This window comes from Elgaria multicarinata, chromosome 10 (assembly GCF_023053635.1).
Source record: "Elgaria multicarinata webbii isolate HBS135686 ecotype San Diego chromosome 10, rElgMul1.1.pri, whole genome shotgun sequence".
NCBI classification, from domain to species: domain Eukaryota; kingdom Metazoa; phylum Chordata; class Lepidosauria; order Squamata; family Anguidae; genus Elgaria; species Elgaria multicarinata.
The window spans coordinates 16,049,930-16,074,520 of NC_086180.1; the positions used below are offsets into that span (position 1 = coordinate 16,049,930).

The window sequence follows — 24,591 nt, forward strand, 5'->3', positions numbered from 1 at the left end:
TATAAATATCTCAGTTTTTCCAGTAGTCCAGAATAGTTGAACTGAAATATTTGATTTTTTGGGGGGGGGGGATCAGTAATGTATGCTTGGACTGGAAGTAAGCTCCATTGAACCCAAAGAGACTTACTTCTGAGTAAACACTATAGGATTGTGCTGTTTGTGTGGTTGAATTTATTTGACTATAACACCTAAAAGCTTTACTTGGAAAACAAATATTGGAATACTCATAAATATTTATAAAACATGACAACCCCATTGTGAACATTTTCCTTACATTATTTAGATTATAAGGGGGAAATGGAAACATTAAACTCTTAACATACTAATAGCAATGCATTTTTATTTAATATATATGTATGCACACTTCCTAGTGATAGTTACTTGAGGATAAGTTGATTACTACTTTGGTTTTAGATTTGACTGGCATTTTATCTGTTTCAGTTGCCAACTTGATTGCTATTGCCAAATTCATTGTGTTACTAATTAATGTTATTGAAACAATGCCTGGGTTCACACAACCAGAGTTCAGGTTGAGTGTGGGTTATTTTATTTATTTATTTATTTATATTTATTTATTTATTTATTTATTGCATTTCTATGCCGCCCAATAACCGAAGCTCTCTGGGCGGTTGACATCGAATGGTGGGTGGTTGTACTTTGTGAACTCAATTGTACTAACAAACCATGATTAACCAAAAACAACCCATGAAAAGAACCCATGGTTTGTTGTTGGGCTGTGAACAGTGGGTTGTTTGTGGTTAATAAACCAATGTTTATTAGTGCAGCTGGGTTCACACAACTCACATTTCACCAACAACCCACACTCAATCCATATTCTGTCTTGTTGTGTTGTATAAACCAGAGCAAAGTATTTCTAAAAATGGGGGAGAAATTCCATGGAAAAATACCGCAGTGGAAAAAATGGCTGCTCCACATCAGGGGTATGCAACTTGTCACCTTCCGGATATTGTTGAATTGCAACTCCCATTAACCCTTACTATTGCCTATGCTGGCTAGGCCTGGTGAGGAGTGTAGTCCCTGCAAGTTTCCCACTCCTGGCATACAGGAAGGTTGTCACTTACAGCACACTACTTTGCATGTCCACTCAGAAGTAAGTCCTACTGTGTCCGGCAGAGCTTATTCCCAGGTGTCTATATGATTGCAGCATTAACTTGTGATGTGTTTTTTGTGTCACTAGGACACCTTGTTTCCATACATCAAAGACAACATCCAAGATTACCTGCGGACACACTGGGAAGAAGAGGAGTGTCAACAAGATGTCGGCCTTTTGAGAAAACAGGTGGAGCATTTGGTCCTCTCCCTTTTCTTATAGCTGTCTTTTATCAGTCTGTATATCGACAAAACTCTAGAATATGTATTTTTAAAAGAGAGAGGAAGAACACCTCCAGAAGATTCAATGCAATTTTGGAAACTAGAATAAGATCCCGAAGGTGGGGGGCACATTAATGTGAGTTAGTTAAGAAGCAGAATGTATAACTAAGAAATAGGAAGGATGTTGCGTTATGTATGTATGTATATGATTTATTATGTGTTGTAAAATAAATTTAAATTAAAAAAAAATTAAACTCTTACACCTAGGGCTACTCCAACCTAGGAGTAATTTTCAGTCCACTGAAAATTACCAGTCCTCACAAACTCTCATTAGCTCAACTGCACATGAATACTTACATTAGTTGTGGCACAACAGTGGCTGGAAACTGAAATAAGAAAACCCAGTTCATGTTCTTTCCAGCCAGGCCACCTGGAGGTGATTTTTATTTGCCCCAAAGGAGCAGGCAAGTGGCTATTTACAAGACCAGACTATGGATGTTTTATGAAACATCAGAATGTGGAGTCTGGGAAATATGTGATCTGTACATCTTGATAAAAGAAAAGAACATTAGACAAACTCATGGAAGATAGGTCTGTCGGAGCCATGGTAACTAAATATTCACTAGTCACGCTCACTAGTCAGAAGTGTGCTTCTGAATGCCAGTTTATGGGGGCAACCACAGGAGAGAGCTATTGCCTTCATGCCCTGCTTGTGGGCTTCCCAGAGACATCTGACTGGTCACGGTAGCAAACAGGATATTGGCATGGTTGGATCCTTGAACTGATCCAGCCAGTCTTTTCTTAAGTTCTTATATTCATCTTAGAACAAGAATGTCTCCAAGCCATTAGATTCATACTATGTTCATTGTATAGAGTCTCCAGTATTGGGCAAAAGACGGGATGTTGTTGTTGTTTATTCGTTCAGTCGCTTCCGACTCTTCGTGACTTCATGGACCAGCCCACGCCAGAGCTTTCTGTCGGCTGTCGCCACCCCTAGCTCCCCCAAGGTCAAGTCTGTCACTTCCAGAATATCATCCATCCATCTTGCCCTTGGTCGGCCCCTCTTCCTTTTGCCTTCCACTTTCCCTAGCATCAGCCTCTTCTCCAGGGTATCCTGTCTTCTCATTATGTGGCCAAAGTACTTCAGTTTTGCCTTTAATACCATTCCCTCAAGTGAGCAGTCTGGCTTTATTTCCTGGAGTATGGACTGGTTTGATCTTCTTGCAGTCCAAGGCACTCTCAGAATTTTCCTCCAACACCACAGTTCAAAAGCATCTATCTTCCAAATAAATATTATAATAATAATAGCTGAAGCTCATCTGGCTTTTTAACTCTAGAGTAAGTGTGCATGGCCCCAGTTTAGATCAGGACTGCCATGTACCAGGAAAGGAAAATTAAACTTTCTCCCTATGTACTGTATGCTTCCCAAAATCACACACAAGCACACACAGAGATTTGTTTATTTATTTTTAAAAGAGGCATTTGATGCATTAAATAATAAAACCTATTATATCTCATAATCATGCTGTTTGGTATATTTTTCTCCAACAAGCCACCTTGAGAACCCATGGATTGTTGATGGGCTATCCAGGGTGGTTAACAAGCCACATTGCATGGTTAACAAGCAGCCCTACGGATCAGTCTGTTAGATTGATCTGTTAGATAAGTCACTGAATGAGTTGCTACATTTCTGAATGTTATTATTCTAACTAGATCTTCTATGATATTGTGACTCAATTTTAAGATGTAGAATAGTGTATTTTATCTTTATGCATTTTTGTACTTTGCTGGTGGTCAGTTGACCATAAATAAACAATGTATGTAACAACCCTGCAGAAAACGTGCTGCATTTAGACAACACGATAGCCTATCCTGCGGAAGAAGCGTTGGGTTGAGACAATACAATAACCCACCCTGTGGAAGACATGCCGCGTTCAGACAACTCAATAACCCACAGTTCAACATCAACCGACACTGGATGGGTTAATATGTTGTGTGAACCCAGCCAGTTCTCCATAAGTTTTTCCTGCCTTGCTGGAGATGTTGTGAATTGAACCTAGGACCTTCTGTATGCAAAGCAGGAGTTCTACCACTGGCTACATCCATTCCTTCAGCCCATGCCATGGGCTGCTAATTTAGACGTGTTATTTCTAAGTTTTCTGTATAGTCTCCTGACTTGCAGCTGTTTATTCAAGGAGATCTCTGTAGTCTTCTCCATCTTCAACCTTCTCATTGCACAGAATAAAATGTCAACACCTCAAAGTACCATTCAGAGTCCCCATCCTTGTTGACGTTGTCTCCTTTGTTTCCTCTCTCGTTCGACCTTCCAAAGGCTGAAGAAGATTCGCACATGGATGGAGCCGTGCCCATCCCGCTGGAAACCAGGGATGGGGAAGCAGAGGTCGAACGCATAATCCAGGCCGTCGTAGACAACGTGCGTTGGCAGATGTCTTTAGACAGAAAGACCACAGCCTTAAAACAGCTCCAGGGCCACATATGGAAAGCCGCGTATGAAAATGGCCGTGTGAAGGGAGAGTGAGTAGCTAGCTTAGAGGAATCCGATATATTATTTCATTTAGTAGTACTACTTTAATCTGACTTAATATAATAAAATCTCTGAAGTGGTTTGTATACAAAAAAAAATGCTAAGAATTACAGTTAAAGCTAGGAGGGAGCAATCCTATGGCCCCTGGATGTATTTATTTTTATTTTATTCATTACATTTTTATACTGTCCAATAGCTGAGGCTCTCTGGGCAGTTCACAACTAAAACCATAAAATATAGCAAATCAAAACATAAAATAAAGCTAAAAACCAATGTAAAATCCAAACAAACCCAGCAGCAGTTACAGCCGAGGGAAAGCCTGTGTGAAAAGATGTGTTTTCAGGAGATGTTTAAAAGATGTTACATTTTCCACTTCCGAAACCACACGAGGGAGGGTTTTTCCAGTGAAACCCCAAAGCTGAGGTTCTTCATGGGGACATTCTGTTCATTTCGGAATGACCAGCAAGACCTCAGATGTTGTCTGAGCTGCCATAGAATAGTGGGGATTCCTGTCTAGGTAAAAAGTCAATCTAGCAAAATCTGCAGGGCAGCATGCAAAGACGGCCTCCGCAGCTCTTCCTGCTCTGCACTGGATGATCAGAACCCTCCAAATTTATTTATTTATTTATTTATTATTGCATTTATATCCCGCCTTTTTTCCTCTAAGGAACCCAAGGTGGCGTACATAATCCTTCTCCTCTCCATTTTATCTTCACAACAACAACCCTGTGAGGTGGGTTGAGCAGAGAGTGTGTGACTGGCCCAAAGTCACCCAGTGGGTTTCCATGGCAGAGTGGGGACTAGAACCCGGATCTCCCGACTCCCAGTCTGACACTTTAGCCACTACTCCACTCTGGCTCTAGAACTGTATTTTTGTATTTGATTGTTTTAGTTTGTCTTTAGTATATGCCATGTGCTGCCCAGAGAATTATAGTTATTGGATGGCTAACAGATATAATTAGTAAGTAATAAACAAAACCCACTCATCCTGGGATATGATAATCTGATTACTATTGTCTCTTCATGTTACACAATGTGTATTCTTTTCCTATTATTACTCTGTCCCATAATTTAATAATCCAATTTCTAACTGTTGATATATTCACATCTTTCCATAATTGGGCAACAGATTTTTTTCCTGCTACGATCCAAAGCTGAATTGGGTCTCAGTCTTCATGTTGCACATTTCTGGAATTGAGCCATGTAACAATACCTCTGGAATATCCAATCATTTTGGATATTCAATTTTAGATATTCAATTTTGGATATCCAATCATTTTGGATATAATGAGGAAAGTCCACTAACTGCAGCTTCAAAACTTCTGCAACTTGCCCTTCTCACAATTTCTTTTCGTCCTCCATTACAGGTTCTTTGAGGATGTAGTTCCCGCAGTGAGAAAGTGGAGAGAAGCAGGAATGAAGGTTTATATTTATTCTTCTGGGAGTGTAGAGGCACAAAAGCTCTTATTCGGAAACTCCACAGAAGGTGATATTTCAGAGGTAGGTATACAGACTAGGGTTCTCTCCACCCCCACCCTGAGCTGCCTCCCCCCAAAAATGATGGTACTTTTCTGCCTCTCAGGCAGGAAGGCATGGCTGTTGTATTGCAGACAAAGCCAAGCAACAAAAGTTATCTTCCATGCATTGTTTGAGAGTATGTGCCGTAACAGTGCAGTCCTATACGTATCTAATTAGAAATAAGAGTTCAGTAGGGCTTACTTCCAGGTAAGTGTGTCTAGGATGGTGGCACAATTTTATACACTCAAATTCCTCCATTCCTACTCAGAGCCACTAAGATGAGCAAAAATTTGGAGGATATGCAGTGAAGGGAATAAGGCCTGCTTTACACATGCAAACGAATAAGGTCGTAGACTGGACCGTACCACTTCACACTGCAGGTGGGAGAAATTTTTTTACATGTTCCCTGTGGGTTTTTTTTTATTAAAGAAAAATCTCCCTGTAAGTAGAATACTATCATAGGCCATAGCTAGACCTACAGGTCTAGTGTGACAGAGGAGGGAGGATCTTGCGATATGGTTATCGCGAGATCTCCCCCTCTGTCTACATGCGGCGCACGACATCCTAGCAGGAAGAGGATGTTGTGCCCGCCATTTTTTTTAAGGAGCGTACAAGCGCCAAATGTGAGTATTTTAAAAAAAATCCCCACTCCCCCCACCTCACCCCTGTTGGGCACAGAGCTCCTGAGGAGTTCGGTGTCCCATGCCCGGGTCCCGGCTCCTTGCGGTTACTCGCGAGGAGCCAGGACAACCCGCAAAGCCCGCCCACATGTTCCGCGTTCTCGGGATCATCCCAAGACCACGGAAAAAGCGGGGGGAAAGAGTAGGGCAATATCCCGAGCCAAGGGAGGGATCATCCCTCCCTGCTCCTGGGATCCCCTGTGCGTCATGTGAATGCACAGGGATGATCCCGGGGTGATCCCCAGGATATCGGCAGGTCTAGCCATGACCTCAGTGAGGAACAGTCTAGACTAGAAAATTTCTCCCTTCTGTGCTAGTTTTTGTGTGTGTGTGCGCGCGCGTGTGCGCGTGTGTGTTGGGGGTGGGGTGGGGTGGGGTGGGTTACAAACCAGGATGAGGATGATTACTACGTACTTGCATACATACAGGAGGGCTGAAATTTTATTAATGTTTGTCCTGACTTTTTTTTTTTACTAAAATACACCAGGCCATCTGCTAAAAATCAGCAAAGTACAAAGATAAAGTACATAATACAATTGGAAAAGCTGAAACGGAGCTTTTAAAAATGGCTCACACAGATGCACACCACTGTAAGTGGCGTAGGTCATTTGATCGCCATGTTTTGCTGTGTGGGTAGGCCAGGCCTTGAAGAATCTATCCAAGGAACCAGGGTTCTGCAAGCTGTATTAAACTGTGCAAATGGGGCGATCACATGCTTCTTAATACATTTGCTACTGATGCATTATTTTCAGCTGTTGTACCCAAAGCAGTGGACATTCTCAGGCAGCCAATCCCATTCAGGCAGCTTATGGGGTCAGACTTGCTTAGCTCCTGCCTTCAGACCATTCTGAGGACACAGTTTTTTATGCATAATTCTGCAAGTTCCAATAGGCTGGGTGTTAGCATCTTCCGTCCTCAGCCGTTATACATATCATTTCGTTCATTTATTCTTCTTTCTGTACCACCCCATAGCCAAAGTTCTCTGGGCGATTCACAAAAATGTCAATAAGGAAAGCCCACTGTTTCTTCAGGTTATCATTTCTCAACTCCTTAATTTCTAGAATGTGAAGTTTCTTACAAACAAAATTCTCCTTTTTTAAAAAAGAAAAGAAAAAAGTCCTCTAATCTTTTGGTGCCTGCTCTGGCCTTCCTTTATACTCTATTTTCCTAGCACCAGGCCTCCAATTTAACTTTCCACAAAAGCCCTCAGATGGTGTGGCTCCAGGGCATTATGCACTGGAGGCTGGTGGCCCTGATGTCAGTGGGGTGGTGAATCCGCTCTGGGCTTCAGTCAGAACTCACCTTGTTGCTTCTTCAGTCAGGACTCAGCTTCTTTAGAGTCCTGACTGAAGCCCAGAGCGGATTCACCACCCCACAGACATCGGAGCCACCAGCCTCCACTGGCATTGTGGAAAATTAAAATGGTAGCTCGTGGAGCCCAATCCAGATACTAATTGGAGCGCTAATTCTGCCTATCACAGCTACTGCTGCCACTGCCCAGATGGGCTGCTGAGGCGGGGTCTCGCTCATGGAAGAGGGGACTCACCAGAGGGTGCCTTGTCAAGGACCTCCTCAAACCTGGAGTCAGCCCCGAGTCCCACCAACGGACAAAGAGCTACACAGAGCACTGACACTCCACCAAGTGATCTCTAGAAATCCTGTTCAATCCCCACGGCAAGTCCCTCCGTGCACACCGTGGAGATAGCTGCATCATGTGAACAGTTGAAAATGGCCTTCATGTAGCACCTGTTTCATGAATACTTCCGGTTGTCATTGCGCAGCTTCTAGATCCCTTGAATTTGCTTCTTCCCACAAAAAGCCTTTCCTCCTTTCCTTTCCCTTCCTTTTTTCATTCGTTTGTTTTTGTTTAAATGCCCTCCTTCAATCTTCCAGCTCTTTGACGGCCATTTTGACACCAAAATAGGCCCTAAAGTTGACAGCGAGAGTTACCAGCGGATTGCCACCAGCATTGGGTGTTCCACAAACAACATCCTGTTCCTGACGGATGTCACTCGAGGTAAGAGAGCTCATGGTTGTCTCACTGTGCCAGAAGGTCTAAGCCATTTGCTTTGCTTCTGTCCATCTAAGACTGTATGTGTCTTACTGAACAAGAGAACAGAGATCTCTTGAGGTTCTCCGATGCCAAGCATCAAGTAAAGGCATTGGCATGCAGACAGCGGGTTCAGGGGGTTCAGCTGAACCCCCTAATATGCTGCCGCCGCCATGTTTGTGGAACGAGCTCCCCAGAGAGGTCCGCCTGGCGCCTACACTGTACTGCTTTCGTCGCCAGCTGAAGACCTTTTTATTCACTCAGTATTTAACACTTAATTTTAACTTAAATTTAAATTTTACTGTTTTAACTCTGTATTTTAATCTTATATCAACTTTGCTGTGTGGTTTTATCCTGGTTGTGCTTTTTATACTGTATTTCGTAATTGTGTTTTAACCTGTTGGGTGTTTTATTGTGGTTTTAATTTTTGTGAACCGCCCAGAGAGCTTCGGCTATTGGGCGGTATAAAAATGTAATAAATAAATAAATAAATAAATAAATGCTTGCCCCGTCCCTGCCAAAATACCGGGGTTGTGGTTACTGGGCCCGCAGCAACCACAACCCCAACTTACCGGGCCTAAATTTCTCCTGTGAGTGGCGGCGGCCATCTTGAATCTCGCCCGAAGTCACGCGAGATCTCGGCAGCTGGCTGGGAACTCTGTGAGACCCAGCCAACAGCCGAGATCTCACGTGAGTTCGGGCGAGATTCAAGATGGCCGCCGCGTGGGGTGGGCGATGAGAGCAAGGTGAGGGGTTGGGGGCTGCGTGCAACAACGCAGCCTCCAGCACCCCAGCACCCAGCTCAGAAGAAGCAGAAGCAGCAGCAAGAAGAAGCAGAAGCAGCAGCAAGAAGAAGCAAGCAGGAGGAGGAGAAGATAGAGGAGGAGGCAAGACTGAGGTTTGTGTGTGAGAGAGAATGTGGGGGTGCAGGGGGTCTTGGAGTGAATGCACGTGTGCATGCATGTGTGTTTTTGGAGTGAGGGATGCTGAGTGTGTGTATGTGTGTGCATGCACACGTGTGCTGACAGTGTGAGTGTATTGATGTCTGAATGGGATGCCTGGTTGTTTGACTGAATGAATGCATGTTTGTAGTGGGGGTGGCTGTAGTTTTCTGTGAGTTGGGGGGATGATTTGGAGACAGAAAAAGTCCTACAGCTCCCAGCATGTCCCAGCCAGCATGTTTACTTCTGAGTAGACATGCATGGGGTTGCACAGGGCTCTTTTTAGGGTTAAGGTTAGAACTAGGTCCAGGAGCTTGTGCTTTTGCGAAGTTAGGTTGAGTTAGGGTGCAGTCCTATAGACAGAAAAAGTCCTACAGCTCCCAGCATGTCCCAGCCAGCATAGATGGCTTGGGCATTCTGGAACTTGTAGGACTTTTTTTCTGTCTGAACAGGCAGAGAATTGAGCCCAAGGATGGTAACAATATATCATAGAATCATAGAATAGCAGAGTTGGAAGGGGCCTACAAGGCCATCGAGTCCAACCCCCTGCTCAATGCAGGAATCCACCCTAAAGCATCCCCCACAGATGCTTGTCCAGCTGCCTCTTGAAGGCCTCTAGTGTGTTAAGGTTCCTATGGACAAATAAAAGAGGACGTATTAAAAAATGGAAGAGTGGCATGAAGATTGCAACCCTAGTTGCTTTTTATATATGTATATGGCCTGTATAGGTTGGTCTCAAGGTGGCTTACGTCTGCACAAAAGCAAAACATAGAATATCAGAGTGTAATTGGCACTAAAGTTACCCCCCCAAAAGCACCAAAATACAGAGTCCAGTCAGGGGATAGTCTCATTGAAATTGGTTGGGCTTTCTTCTGAGGAAGCAGGTGTAGGATCACTCTATAAGTCTTAGCAGTGCAGTCCTGGAGTTGTCTAGTAATCATTGATTTCAGTGAGACTTAATCCCAGGTAAATGCGTATAGGGTGTTCCATATTGCCGTCATGACTAGTAGCTGTTCACAGATTCCTTCTCTTCCATAACTATATTGAATTCCTTTTTAAAGCCATCTAAGCTACTGTACTTATCACTCACTCCCAATATCTAACTATTTTTGCCTTTTTCATACTCTTTCTCTTTGTCGTCATCTTTCACTTAATCCCCCCCCACCTAAATAATTAACCAGTTGTGGGGGGGATGACCCATCAATTGAAGATGAGTGGAGGCAAAGGACTATTCCGCTTTGGACAGCAAAATGTCTTGGGCCAGCCCTGGCAAGAGCTGGCTATAATTTAGATACTGAACAACATGCATTGGGTTTCCTAGGTGTACAGGGCCCAGGTGTCTCAGGCAGGATCTACACTACTGTTTTCATAGAATCATAGAATCATAGAGTTGGAAGAGGTCTATAAGGCCATCAAGTCGAACCCCCTGCTCAATGTAGGAATCCACCTTAAAGCATTTCTGACAGGTGGTTGTCCAGCTGCTTCTTGAATGTCTCTAGTGTGGGAGAGCCCACAACCTTCCTAGGTAACTGGTTCTACTGTCATACTGCTCTAACAGTCAGGCGGTTTTTCCTGATGTCCAGCAGGAATCTGACTTCCTGTAACTTGAGCCCATTATTCCGTGTCCTGCACTCTGGGAGGATCGAGAAGAGATCCTGGCCCTCCTGTGTGTGTCAATCTTTCAAGTATTTGAGGAGTGTTATCATGTCTCCCCTCAGGCTTCTCCTCAAGGCTAAACATTACCTCTGTTTCCTTTCCCCTCCAGGACACTCATACCTCTCCTGTCTGCACCCTCTCTCCCTCTTCTACCCCACACATAGGGGCATTTCTCTATCTTCTTTCCCCAGGGCTCCCCCTACGCCAATCCTCTTCTTCCGCCCTTATTTTATTTAGAGTATTTTTAGTTAGAGTATTTTTATCCCGCACCTCAGCCTAAAAGTCTCCTGGAGCGGCTTACAATTGATCAGTAAAGAAGACTGATGTGCCCTTGTGACGGTTTCCCATCCTCTCTTTTCTCCTTCATCTCCTGTCTTCTGCCAATAGCCCCTTCGCGGCCTTCCAGAGATGCCCCTAGTTCCAGATCTCCTACACTCCGCCAAGTTTTCGAAATCTTGCCAGCCAGCCCTCTCTTACGCTAGGCTCGCAGCCACCCCTCGTCCTCACTATATTCACCCCAGAAGTCTCTCTCCTGGACCTCATTCCAAATTCTTTGCTCAGCAGCACACAGGGCAATCTTTTAAAATCATTATTAGGGCATTTGATGTATGGTGTATTCTCTGTATGGTGCTGGAACTTAAGATGACACTCATTGTTGTTAATGTGATAGAATCTGTTTTAAATGTGAATCTGTTTTAGTAAGTTTGGATTAGGTCATTATCTGATTAAATTTAAAGATGGTGAAAGTTGACTGTATCTTTATATATGCCTGGTTATCACTACAGCAAAAAAATAGTATTCAGAGTCTCCATTTTAAAATGTGTATTTTTAAAGTACAGATTACTTGTTAATTAAAAAAAATGCAGTTTACTTCAGTTTTCGTTTATTTTGTTTGTTTGATGAATGAAAAAAAAGTCCTTTATTACTATATATTTAATCAATGTTTACCTTAAAAAAAAATCCCTGGCTGAACCCCCTAATGAAATGTGCTGCGCACGCCTATGAGTAAAGGCCGTTAAGTCCAAATACAATGTAGACCAATGCAGGTTGTTGGAAGTTTCTTACATAAATGCCCTTTATTTGATATGATCAAAGCTTCCTCTTTGGGGAAGGGCTGTAGCTCAGTGCTAGTGTAGATGTTTTGCAGGAGAAAAGTCCCAGGTTCGATTTTTGGCATCTTCAAGTAGGGCAAGGACAGATCCATGTCCAGGCCCAGTATCAGCACCTGGCATCCTGCTGGGCCTACCAGTACTGATGCACCTGCTCTGTACCCACCACATCAGGAAGCTGGGTCTGTAAGCCTCCAATTCTCCAGTGCCCTGGAGTGACACTGACGCTGTAGGGCATCCTGGGAAATTAAATGGGCAGCTCCCAGCCTTCCATAGGAGTGCTCTGCCTCTGCCAGGTGGGAGAAGGCACTTTGAGGACATTTTGGCCAGGGCCTTCTCAAACCTGGATCCGGCTCTACCCCTTTCAAAAGCCCTGAAGAGCCACAGCCAATTGGTATTGACAGTACTAGGCTAGATGGACCGATGATCTGACTTACTATTGCAATTTCCTGTATACTTTTCTTTCTTTTTTTAAAACATACTTCATCAAAGCCATGCACATCCTTTGCCAGGAATAGCTGGATTCTCCAGCATGTCTTTGCCCACGTATGTTTTCTGAAAGCGCTTAGATATATAGATTTCATTTGCATAGTCTATCTTACATTGCTTAACATGTTGTCCAGCTGCCATTCAAGAGGCAGCTGGACAACCATCTGTCAGGGATGCTTTAGGGTAGATTCCTGCACTGAGCAGGGGGTTGGACTCGATGGCCTTGTAGGCCCCTTCCAACTCTGCTATTCTATGATTCTATGTTGCTGTTTTGCACAGTTGTTTTATTCAGGAGCAAGAACGAGAATTTGCTGTACTATTTGAAACTGCAAAGGGGTAGCGGGAGGGAGGGGATGATTTCTGGTGGGCCAGATTGGGGGTGGGGAAGCACACATTCGGACCCCTGAGCCTGTATGGTCCTGGGAGTATTAGAATGCAGGATATCTTGGTTTACCCAATTGATTAGTCTTGTCTCTCTTTCCCCCAGAGGCAGATGCTGCAGAAGAAGTTGACATGCATGTGGCTATAGTTATCCGGCCAGGCAACGCCGGACTGACAGACGACGAGAAATCCTATTACAGACTCATCACATCTTTCAACGAACTGTTCCTTCCATCATCCACTTAAGAGAAAAAACTTGCATAAGAAATTGAAAAGGAAAAAAAAAAAAGATGGAACGCCACCTGACAAAATCCTCCTTATGATTTATGGTAGTTCTTGCTGGTGATCAGAATTTGGGCAGAGAAAGAATTGGATCCTTGACCTTCTGGTTGAAAGGCCGTTGAGCCCGGTGTGATTGGTGCATCTGCTGGTGTTGTGAGTGCATTTCAAACTGAGCAGCCATGAAATCCCCCTGGGTTGTCGGCACCTTTACTTTGGAATCGCACAAGAAAGAGCCAGAAGGCACAATTCACTGGAGGGTTTTCCTGCGCACGGCCCTCTTGAAATGAATGGAAAAGTGCAAGAGCACAGCAACGCTCTTGCACTTCTGCCACTCATCTCAAAAGTGCCTTGCGCTAGAGAATCCTCCTTTGGTGAACTGTGAGGCATGTTTACCTCAAGCACACATTCCTTTAGCTTTAGTCTGTCCTGCAAATAAAAAAGAAAATGTCTTGAGTTTTTCTTTTTCTTTTTTTCTGTCCTCCATTAGTTTTCTCAGTGATACATCGTATTATTTATTGGATAAGTCCTTTTGAAAGCATTGCAAACTGCAGCGAGCTCACTGGCTCTCCTGCTCCAAACTGCTAACTGAATTGCAGACCAAAGTTGTAAACACATTTGAGGCCTTTCCAGGTGAGGATATTCCTGCACAGGGATGGTGCTGTTGTTCCCCATGTGTTGTGGGAGACCTGTATGATGTTTACATAACATGCACACCCATCTGGGGGTGGCAGCAGGGGAGGAATTTCATTTCCCCTGCATGGAGTTGCTGGGCAAATGCAATCCCATCCCTGCAACTGTTGAGACATTGACTGGATTCACACAACGTAGCAACGCATGCGCAAGATTTAGTATGGGTTGAAACATGGGATGTCTTTAAAACGTGGGTCATCATTGAAAAGTGGCTGATGGTGTTGTTTGAGCCGAGCTGCATGAACAAACCATGATTTGTTAACCACAGACGACCCACAAATGAGGGTTTGTTGCTGGGTTGTGAACTGTGGGTTGTCCGTGGTTAACAAACCATGGTTTGTTAGCATAGTAAAACAACTCCCCCTGCTCTGCTCTGCGAACACCGACAGAGATAAACTCACACAGATAATGACATTCCACAGGCTGAAAGAGGCCCAGATGGTTCCAGACTAATTAAAAAACCACAAGGCCCTCTGCAGTGCTGAACCTGGGCCCTGGCATCACAGCCTGATACCTAGAAATGGCATTTTGACCGCTGAGGTCTATGGGGACACCTGTCTGGGGCAGTGGGTGGGGGGCAGACTTGGTTCTCCAGTTGTGACACCTTCTCTGTGCTCTACATAGGCGGAGTGGTGCAAATAAGCTAGGACTGAACAAAAAAAAGGGAGTGAATCTTGGCACCTGAAGGTGGTGCCCTTCTACCTGTACTTCCTGTGTGGCCTGTTTGCTATTGGCACCAGCGACTTTCACAGATAACAGTTCAGGAACAAAGTGTGGCCTGGCAGCAGAGGTGATGGCGGCAGTGGCAGCCATGTTGCTTAAGGCATGAAATTGGTGTTAATGCTGTTTTTATGACTTAAAAAGCATTGCCTCATGACTGCATTTGGTAGTTGAAGCCCTGAGGCCTTGCATGCTGCCAGTTTGCCATTCTAGAACTAAACTAACCAGAGCTCCAGGTATGGGGTGGAAGGACGGAATAGATATGCCATATCATAGATTGTTCGTAGAGTAAATGTGCCATATCATAGAGTTGGAAGGGTTCTCATTGCCCAACTTTCCTGCTCAATCCAGAACTCGAACATCTTCAACAGATGCCTGTCTAGTCTCTGCTTGTAGAGTTTCAGGGAGAGCCCATGCTCTCTCTCTCTCTCTCTCTCTCTCTCTCTCTCTCTCTCTCTCTCTCTCTCTCTCTCTCTCTCTCTCTCTCTCTCACACACACACACACACACACACACACACACACACACACACACACACACCCTGTTCAGATGACACGCTAGGCCATTGTGATTAAGAATTTTGAGCTAAACCGTGTCGTGTGAGCCATGATTTAGCACGTCGTGGTGGCTACGTAACCATGGTTTAAACACACTAACCATTTTCTTGTAAAACGAACGGCCAAACATGGCTTAGCATGTTGTTTGAACAGGCCCACTCTCACACACATGAATTGGTTTCATTATCAAAACGTTCTTACTGTTAAGAAATGTCTCTTAAAGTTCACCCAAATGTCTGCCATCCTGTAACCTGTAACTTGGCAATAGAGGCTTCTTTTTGCATGGTTGTGGGAAATGCTCCTGTATTGTATATCTCACTTAGTGTCAGTATGATTTTCTGCCTTGTGATGCCTGTGTTGTCTTAACAAACCTGCTGCTGAAATGGAAGCCCCTGTAGCAATGACCATCTGCCTGAACAGGCTCCAGTTTAGCTTGTCACCCATGCATTGTGCACTTGTGGTAAATAAAGGCCTAATTTTATTGTTTGACAAGTGCCTAATGTCAATATTTTTGTCTGTCAGGGAGTTGCTGGTAGTGCAAATTCAGCCTCTGGTAAACTTTCAGAGGCTGCATTCGGACAACATGATAGTCAGTGGTGGGGTAATAACTCAACGGTTGTTTATCTAGGGGGTACTCCCCACAAAACAAGATAATAATCAACCGTGGTGTGGATTAGGATCAACCTTGAGTTGGTTATTAATCCATACTGAGCTGACTAACTCATCCTCTGCCCTCTCTCCCTCCCTCAGGTCTCCCGCTAGTATCCCATCAGCCATTGCTGCCAAAAATCTATCCTGCCGGCTGGACTAGAGCGGTAGCTGCTGCTTTGACCACTCTTGTCTTGCAACTCTATGGCTGACAAATTAACCAACAGTGGTCGAGGAAATAACCAATGGTGCCCTCCACACAACACAATAACCAATGGTGGTTCAAATAGCCAACTCTGCACAGCATTGGTCATTTGCATTGTTTAAAAACCTCCCTCCACACAACACGATAACCCATGGTGGGTTAAATAACCAATCATCGACTATTTAAACCACTGTGGGTTATCGTGTTGTCTGAACCCAGTCAAAGTGTTCCAGTGAAGGGTGCACTCTAGATTGGGTGGGGAAACTTCTGGTATGAAGGCCAAATGTGGAACTCCAGGACTTTCAAACCCATGCATCTTCACCAGCCCTGTTCTAGGTTATTGATATTATTTACTCGAGAGGTATAGAACCTCACCCCATGCGCTAAATTTGGCCTTTCTGGGGTTTGCCAAATGGCCTTGCCCTTTTTCCCGGCCACCAGTTTTTGCATCTGTGTGTCTCCTCCCCCCGGTTATAGAAGGATGAAATGCCCTTCCTAAAGGTTACTTACTGGCACGAAGAGTGTTAAGCTCAAGATATGCCAGTATGTTGGTATTTGGGCCCGACCCAGTGGAGGCTGACAGCTCCAACGTCAGTTGGGCAGTGAATCCTGAATATAAATGTATCTTCTACACCCCCACCTGTTTGCATACCGAACTAAGGTAAGAATAACATCTGTTGCTTTGCCAACTGGCCATGCCAACTACTGGAATGCACCCCCCACCCCCATACGTTTTGAGTGAAGCAATGCAGACCTCAACAAGAAAATGGTCCCCCCACTCTAGCTCCAGATGTGGTTGTATCTGAATATGTATAGGTGCCAACTCTTGATCCATCTAGCCCAGTTTTGGCTATGCATTGGTAGTGGCTAGCCAGGGCTCAAGATCTTTTAACTGGAGACTGGGACTTAAACAGGGACTTGCACATGCAAACCCTGTGCTGGAGTCTCTGTCCCAACCTGGTGCTCTCCAGATGTGTTGGGCTGCAACTCCTAGCATTCCTGCCCATGCTGGCTCAGGCTAATGAGAGTTAAACATCTGGAAGGCAGCAGGTTGGAGAAGGTTGCCTTAGAGAATGCTTACTAAGATAGGCCCTGTAATCAAATTCCACCAAAGGCACCTGCTGAAAGCCATAATGTGTGAGGTTCAAGCAACAAGGCCATTCTCAGCTGTATGGAAGTTTAGAACTCCCTACCACAGTAGCCTTGGCAAATGCCAGGCTTGAGCATTTTTTAAAAGCTTTGCAAAGACCTATTTGGGCTGGACTTTGGGCTCAGGTTTTGAAAGTGGACAAGGGTGGAGACATTTCAATGAATTTGCCATGGAGTTTTTGCCGAGGACTTTTTGCTTTGTTTTTTGTTAGCTACCCTAATCCCTTGAGATGGGGCAGACTGGGAATCTAAAGATATAAGCAAACATCTCCACTCATGGGAATGCCGCAACTCCCACAGGGCTGTTTTCCTGTTCCATGTGCCACTGTGCTTTGGTGCACGTGCATGAAATAGGTGCAATAATACTCATACTCTCCATAAAAGAAATTTATTTAGTGGTCATGTTTCAGTGTACAATTATTAATCTGCTGTACTGAAATGTGCCATAAGAAATTTAAGAAATGTACAATATACACCAAAAAAGCTTGAATTTCAGCTTGGGCTGCATATTAAGTGGAGGGCAGGAGAGAAGAAAAATCATTCACAATTTGTTTTCTCTTCCAATAAAATTTCAAAATATAAAATGACACAACATAAACATTTATTTAAAAAAAATCACAGTGAACTATTTACAGTAAATCACATTTGAACAGAAACCTACTTTAGCTATGTGTGTTTGTGTGCGTCTCAGTATCTGTATGTTTCTTCCATGCTCTCCATAGCTGTGCATAAGAGAGAGAGCTGTGCCTCTCACTTACAACCCCCCCTTATATCTATTATCCTGTTGATTGAGATATTTGTTTAAATATTTCATTTTGAACAGCAAATTTTGGCCCAAAGCAACGTTGCCATTTTGACCAGTCTCCTGTTTCTGGAAGTTAAAATAGAAGCGTTTAACTGGACTCCGTGACCATCAATAACAGGAGAAAAGAACTAAGCAGTGTTGGCTGTATTTATTGAAAATATTTTTTTAATCCTTCCTTTCTACCAATGGTGTTGCCTCATTTCCACCTGTAACTATTTCTCCAGTCTCTTGAATGTTTTGGACGGGTTATATTGATGTTAAAAAAGAACCACGACCTCTGATAGTGCCATTCTAATCCTATGTATATTTACTCAAAAGTCCCACTCTGTTCAATGGGGCTTGCTCTCTCTCTCTCTCTCTTTCCCGTCTTCCCTCCTGAACTCCTTTTCCTTGTGTGTCATGTCTTTATTAGACTGTAAGCCTGAGGGCAGGGACTGTCTTTTTTGCTAACTGGAAGCCTCTCCGAGAACCTTTTGTGGTTGAGGAGCGGGGTATAAGTATGATGATGATGATGATGAAGAAGAAGAAGAACGCATAAGATTTCACTGTGAGTGTTTCAGTTTAAAAGACCTCAGTCCACAATTGGGGTTGCCAAATGGCCTCCGTAGCTGTAAATGGACATTAATTGAAATGCAGACATTAGCAGCTGATCATGTTTATTATCTCCATGCCATGAAAAGCTTCACCTGCTGATTTCTGCACATCAAACTAATGTTAAAGTCAGAAGAGAGACCAGGCTAGGTTTTATTTTCATTACTCTGATCAGCTGCCTAGCAATGAACAACTGTGGACTAAGATGCCTGGACCACAGGTATCAGAAGAGTTAAAGCAACTTTCTGTGTTTGAAGTTAGATACCAGGCGTTTTGTGAATAGGATGGCCAATATTGTGGCCATGCAAAAAAAAAAAAAAGACAGGGCTCTTGCTCCTTTAACGGCTGTGTAGACCTACTAATCTTCTCTCTTCTACACATCCATGAAAGGTGCAGGAGCCCCGTCCGCTTCTGCATCTAATTGCCAATATCTTACCAAAACAGGTCTGCTGCCTGAAATGCAGACATTCTGCAGGTGGAATCTGTCCCGTCGCTCTCTGCCAGCAGTGTCCACCGCTATATTTCAGCATGGCAGACAACACTTACAGGGACAGGAGTCCTAACAGAGGAAAAACACCAACAACCCTAACCCTGAGTTTAAGGAGAAGAGAGAGAAATGCCCCTTCTCTCTCTCATCCTGGTGCTCTAGTGGACTAAGCTGATTCTAGGATTGCCAGATATTCCCCACCCACCCCAGCAGAGCACCTGGGCTTTTAAAAGCTGCTTAATATACGGAAAGTGGGGAGGCAATGCATAGGGATGAGCAGACAGCAACCCAGGGATGAGCAGACTGCAACCAAAGGTGGGCAACTTGTGGCCCTTCAGATATTTGGGGGGGGGGGAACAGGAGGAGGTGAGCATCCAAAGTTGGTCACAAAGGAGAGAAACACATTCTCAGGAGGCAAAATATTTTGTTCACAAGAAGCCTGACATGTCTTGGCCTGTTTCTTATTCCGAGGCCTTCTTCCGAGGCCTCAGAATAAGAAACCCAGTAGATGAATACTGGAGTCACTCTTTTTGCTACCCTGCAGACATTTCTCTCTACTCCCTGAGGAAGGCCTCAGAATAAGAAACCAGCTGAAACATGTCAGGGTTCTTGTAAATAAAAGGTTTGGAGTCCTGAGAAAGTGTTTCTCTCCTTTGGGACCGCCAGATCTTTAGGCCTACAACTCCCAATAGCCCTAGCCAGCAATGGTGAGGAGGGACGATGCGAGTTGTAGGCCAAAACATCTGGAGTGTTATGAATTTCTCACCCCCTTGCTTTAAATCAATAGCTGAATCAAGAGACAAAGCAGTTGTGGTTTCTTGTCATCCACACACACACACACACATTCCTGGTCCTTTTGTCAGCACCGTCGCGCCTGCTGTGTGCTATACAGGGGGACCTACTTGGTACAACAGACTATGGAAGGGGATGGATGAAGTTGTGGTTTCCAGGTCTCCTGATTCAGCATCAGACTTAAAGGCAGAGGAGGAAACCCTGGGTTGCGTCCTAGAACTACTGTGACCACCACAGACTGTGTGCCCAGATCCCCCTGCTGCCCTATTGGGGGGGGGGGAGCATCTGCCATTTTAGGGGCACATCCTGCAATTCAAAGTTGGCACTTAGGAGTGCAGGACACTGATGTGCAGACGAGATCATAGAGGGTGAGGTGCCAGTGCGATCTTGTTCTAAAATTCATTACGGCTTCTCAGAGGAATTTACAAGACTCTCTCTCTCCCGTTCATAGCCACCCTCAGGGTGGAACTAGGTCTTACGAGAGCTACAGCTGCTCTGTATCCCGACGCTGCCTCTTCTTTGTAAGGTATAGCATAGGATGTGGCTTAATCGGACTATACATATTTCCCACTTCTGCCAACCAATGCTAAGAGGCGCATGGGGAGGAGGTGCACAGCCCAAGGACATCACATCACGTGCTGTGTTGCAAAAGACATGAGAAAAATGGGAGGGGGGGGGGAGAGATGGAGCGTCAGCAGCTCCGGAGCTTTTGCAGCACCTAGTTCTGCCCTCGGGAGACCCTTTTGGCAACTTACCGGTGATTGCAGGTGTGAAAAACAAAGAAGTATTTTTTTTAAAGTGGGAAATGGGGCCAATCATGTGACTGCATGCCCCCCAATGCCATGACAAGCTGGGTTAAACTTGATCCGTCTGGTACTCAGATGCTTCGGAGAGGCTTTCGGAAAAGCTGAGGAAATTCTCCTGGTACTCGGAGCAAATGATCTCAAAGCGGTAATGTCTGAACTCTACAGCGAAGGAGCCGAAGTAGCAGAGGAAGCACATCACCATGCCCCACTGTATCCGCGCTGCGTGCATGTGAAACTTCTGGGCCATCAAGATGAAATCTGAAGGGGAGTCAAGGAACATACACAGGGCGGGCATAACGCATGGACAGAGCAACAGAAGCAAGAGGCCCTGAAGCTGCTTTATAGACATGGCTGTAGAAACACTGTGCTACACCAGATTTTAAATGCTCCATCCAAGCAATCCAAATTATGCACCATGAACATCAGAATTCTGCAACCTGCTCAACTTCGTGGTTTATTTTGCATCATTTCCAAAACATCTGGAGGGCACCAGTTTGAGGCTGTGGAAAAACAGCTGAAAGCAGGCATACAAGGAGGGAGTGAGGAATCCACCTTAAAGCATACCCGACAGATGGTTGTCCAGCTGCCTCTTGAATGCCTCTAGTGTGGGAGAGCCCACACAACAATATTAAAAACAGACACCCTCCTTGTAGAGACTCACTTTGTAGTGAAAGGGGTTAGCACATGCACTTCTAGTTTGTAGCAAAAGGGGCTAGCACATGGACATCTAGTTTTAGTGAAAGGGGCTAGCACATGGACATCTAGTTTGGCCTGAACTGTAACTACCCTGGTATGCTGATCCAGCAACAGTTCATCAGACATATGCAAAGCTTGTGCAAGGACATTTCAAATGACTTTTTTTCCCCAGACTAAACTTGTTACAGCTATTTTATTAGAACCTCACCTTGTGTCAGCTACGCAACTTTTGAGAAATGCATTACCGGGAAGAAAAGCATGCAAAATGGGCAAGCCTGGCAAATTCCCTATGTTCTTTTGTAACTGATAATTGTAGTGGCAGGGCTCCTGCAGATTTAACTGTTGTGATGAAGAGGGAATTTCATCAGGTGCTGCATGCATACAAACGACACCTGCTGAAACTCCCTTTTCAATGCAACTCTTAAGGATACAGGAGCCTGGTCCTTCTTTCCATATGGTCACCCTACACATACAGTTACCAAGCACCTGGTAGGCCACAGTACTCATCTGATGGACTCAATTTGGCTTGATGCATCACAAATTCTGTCAGCCTGGTATCGCTGGAGAAAACAGAGCTCTTACTAAAGCATTGTTACATATTCATATTACACACTTTTACTTTGCAAAAAAAACACTTTTTGTTTGGGACTTATGCAGTGTTAACATCTACCCAGAAGTAAGCCCTACTGAGTTCAATGGGATTTACTCCCAGGTGAATGTGTTGCAATCCTCTACATGTCTACTTAAAAGTAATCCTATTAATTTCAGTGGGGCTTACTCACAGGTAGGTGGGCATAGGACTGCAGCCTAAGGCTCCAATTCTTTAGAGGTGTGGAAAAGAATGGGGAAAGCACTACAAATGCCCAGCAAAAATAGAGACAAGCTCTGGTGCTAATGAAAATTCTTATCTTGAATGATTTCTTCAACAGGCTCAACGTTTCGGATAAAAATCCTTCCTCAGGAGCTTCAAGAACAAAATAAATACAACTTAAACATAAATGAAAGGCAACACCCAGGCCAAAAGAATTGTGCCTACTTTTAGAAAAAACAATTGATACATTAAACAGTACAATCAATGAGAAAAACATTGAACATACTTTTTTTTAAAAAGAATAAATTGATAACACTGGACACTGTGACCAACAAAAGATATATATCCCCAATACATTAATAAATTAACTGACCTGAAGAAGGATGAAAGATACTATAATGTACACTAATAAAAATAATGGTAATTATTTTTTTAAAAATCCTCCGCTTTTTTTTTTGTCTTTTTGTCCCCCATGTTTTTTAACATTTACATGAAGCCGCTGGGTGCAGTCATCCGGAGCTTTGGAGCACGACATGCAGCTCTATTTCTCCTTTTCATCTTCAGCAGGAGGCTGTGGATGTGTTGAACCGGTGCCTGGCTGCAACAGTGGACTGGATGAGGGCTAATAAACTGAAATTCAATCCAGACAAGACTGAGATGCTGTTAGTAGGTGACTCCGCTGACAGGATGGGGGGTGTTCTACCGGTTCTGGATGGGATTGCACTCACCCTGAAGGAGCAGGTTCGTAGCTTGGGGGTTCTTTTAGATCCATCATTGTCACTTGAGGCTCAGGTGACCTCAGTGGCACGGAGTGCCTTCTACAAACTCCGGTTGGTGGCCCAGCTACGCCCCTATCTAGACAGGGATAACCTGGCTTCAGTTGTCCATGCTCTGGTAACCTCCAAGTTAGATTACTGCAATGCACTCTACGTAGGGTTGCCTTTGAAGATGGTTCGGAAGCTGCAGCTCGTGCAAAATGCAGCGGCCAGATTGATTTCGGGAACAAGAAGGTTCGACCATATAACACCTGCTGTGGTTCACTTGCACTGGCTGCCTGTATGTTTCCGAGCCCAATTCAAAGTGCTGGTTTTGACCTATAAAGTCTTACACGGCTTGGGACTACAATACCTGACGGAACGCCTCTCCCGACATGAATATACCCGGTCACTACGGTCAACATTTAAGGTCCTCCTCCAGGTGCCTACTCCGAGAGAGGCTCGGAGTGTGGCAACGAGGGACAGGGCCTTTTTGTTGGTGGCCCCCAGACTATGGAACGATCTCCCTGGCGAGGCTCGCCTGGCGCCAACGCTGCTATCTTTCCGGCGCCAGGTTAAGACTTTCCTCTTTGCCCAGGCATATGGCAGCACATTTTAATCACCCACGTTTAGTTTTTTAACAGTTTTTAATGCTTTGTGTGTGCATGTTTCTGTGTTTTAGAATTTTAAATTTTGTATACTCATTTTTATCTTAATTTTAGAATTTCTGTAAACCGCCCAGAGAGCCCTGGCTATGGGAGTGTAATAAATAAGTGTAATAAATAAATAAATAAAATTCTTTCTCTTTTGGGCGTCCCCGCCAAGAGCTGCGTTATTCTCTGAGAGAATTCCTGTTCATATCATGGAGTCAAGGCCAGATAATGGCTACTGAAGTGAATTAAACATCAGCCATGATAGCGCTGAGTCTAGAAGGTCCTGCTCCAACTTAGCTATAGCTACACTAATGTTCTTTTTTTAAAAAAAAAACCCTGCACTAAACATTAAATGTTCATTTCAACGTGTTTTCATTATTTGTATGTTCAGTACATACGATGTTTCATTAACTTAAAATAGCCATTATCCGGCCTTGACTCCACCGTATGAACAGGAATTCTCTCAGATAACGCAGCTCTTGGCGTTGTATTTAAGTTGTATTTATTTTGTTCTTGTAGCTCCTGAGGATAAAGAAATCATTAAAGAGTTTTCATTAGCACCAGAGCTTGTCTCTATTTTTTGAAGTCCAATTCTATACACACATATCTGAGAGTAAGACTGTGGGACTCAGTAACTTATAGAATTGCACTGAAAATCCAAAATATGCTTTGAATATATATATAAAAAGTCAACGCTAAACTTGGCAAACTTACTTTTCAACAAAATTTTTAGTTTCAGAAATATGTATTTGAGTGAATTTTCCGTTCTGACAATACGTTTAAGACGTAGGTGGGCAACCTTGAGCCCATGGAGCTAATCCAGACCACAGAGGTTTAAAACCTCAAAAGTTAAGATTTTAGTTCACGACACATAAGCTGACGCTCCCACTTCAACGACAAATTATAGTTTCATCCAAATAGTTTGCTTTCTTGTAATTCACATTGCAAGTTTTCCACTTTTGAAATCGGAAGGTTGCATTTGGGAGGGGGGGGGGGAATGTATAGAATTGAAGGATACAAAGGACCACGCAGAGGGTTATTGCTGCTGACAAGACAACTCGGGGGATTCCTGCTTTTCTTCCTTCATTCTTCAAGTTTATTTTGAGTGTTAGTGCAGACTGAATCCAGCAGGCCAGGGTGCCAAAACCAAAAGTCAGGGACGTGCCAACGTTATGTATTTCTTCGTCGTTGGAAAGCTACAAAGAAACACAGAACTGGTGACCTTCCTATATACAACCAATGGA

The 24,591-nt window shown here is 44.1% G+C and overlaps 3 protein-coding genes across 3 annotated transcripts in view; 1 reads left to right on the plus strand and 2 right to left on the minus strand.

Moving 5' to 3' along the window:
* The window catches only part of ENOPH1 (enolase-phosphatase 1), a 28,994-nt gene extending 14,165 nt beyond the window's left edge, over positions 1–14,829 (plus strand). Inside the window, exons 2-6 of the mRNA XM_063135639.1 lie at positions 1,199–1,300; positions 3,665–3,867; positions 5,245–5,377; positions 7,969–8,092; positions 12,808–14,829. Coding sequence (XP_062991709.1) covers positions 1,199–1,300; positions 3,665–3,867; positions 5,245–5,377; positions 7,969–8,092; positions 12,808–12,947 — 702 coding nt within the window. The 3' untranslated portion in view covers positions 12,948–14,829. The remainder of the gene's footprint in view (positions 1–1,198; positions 1,301–3,664; positions 3,868–5,244; positions 5,378–7,968; positions 8,093–12,807) is intronic.
* Positions 1–24,591, minus strand: part of HNRNPDL (heterogeneous nuclear ribonucleoprotein D like) — a 63,162-nt gene that overhangs the window by 28,318 nt on the left and 10,253 nt on the right. The gene's annotated exons all lie outside the window — the stretch shown is intronic.
* Positions 17,334–24,591, minus strand: part of TMEM150C (transmembrane protein 150C) — a 46,351-nt gene continuing 39,093 nt past the window's right edge. Inside the window, exons 8-9 of the mRNA XM_063136208.1 lie at positions 24,366–24,543; positions 17,334–20,690 (exon numbers count right to left, since the gene is read on the minus strand). Of these exons, the coding sequence (XP_062992278.1) occupies positions 20,482–20,690; positions 24,366–24,543 (387 nt within the window). The 3' untranslated portion in view covers positions 17,334–20,481. The remainder of the gene's footprint in view (positions 20,691–24,365; positions 24,544–24,591) is intronic.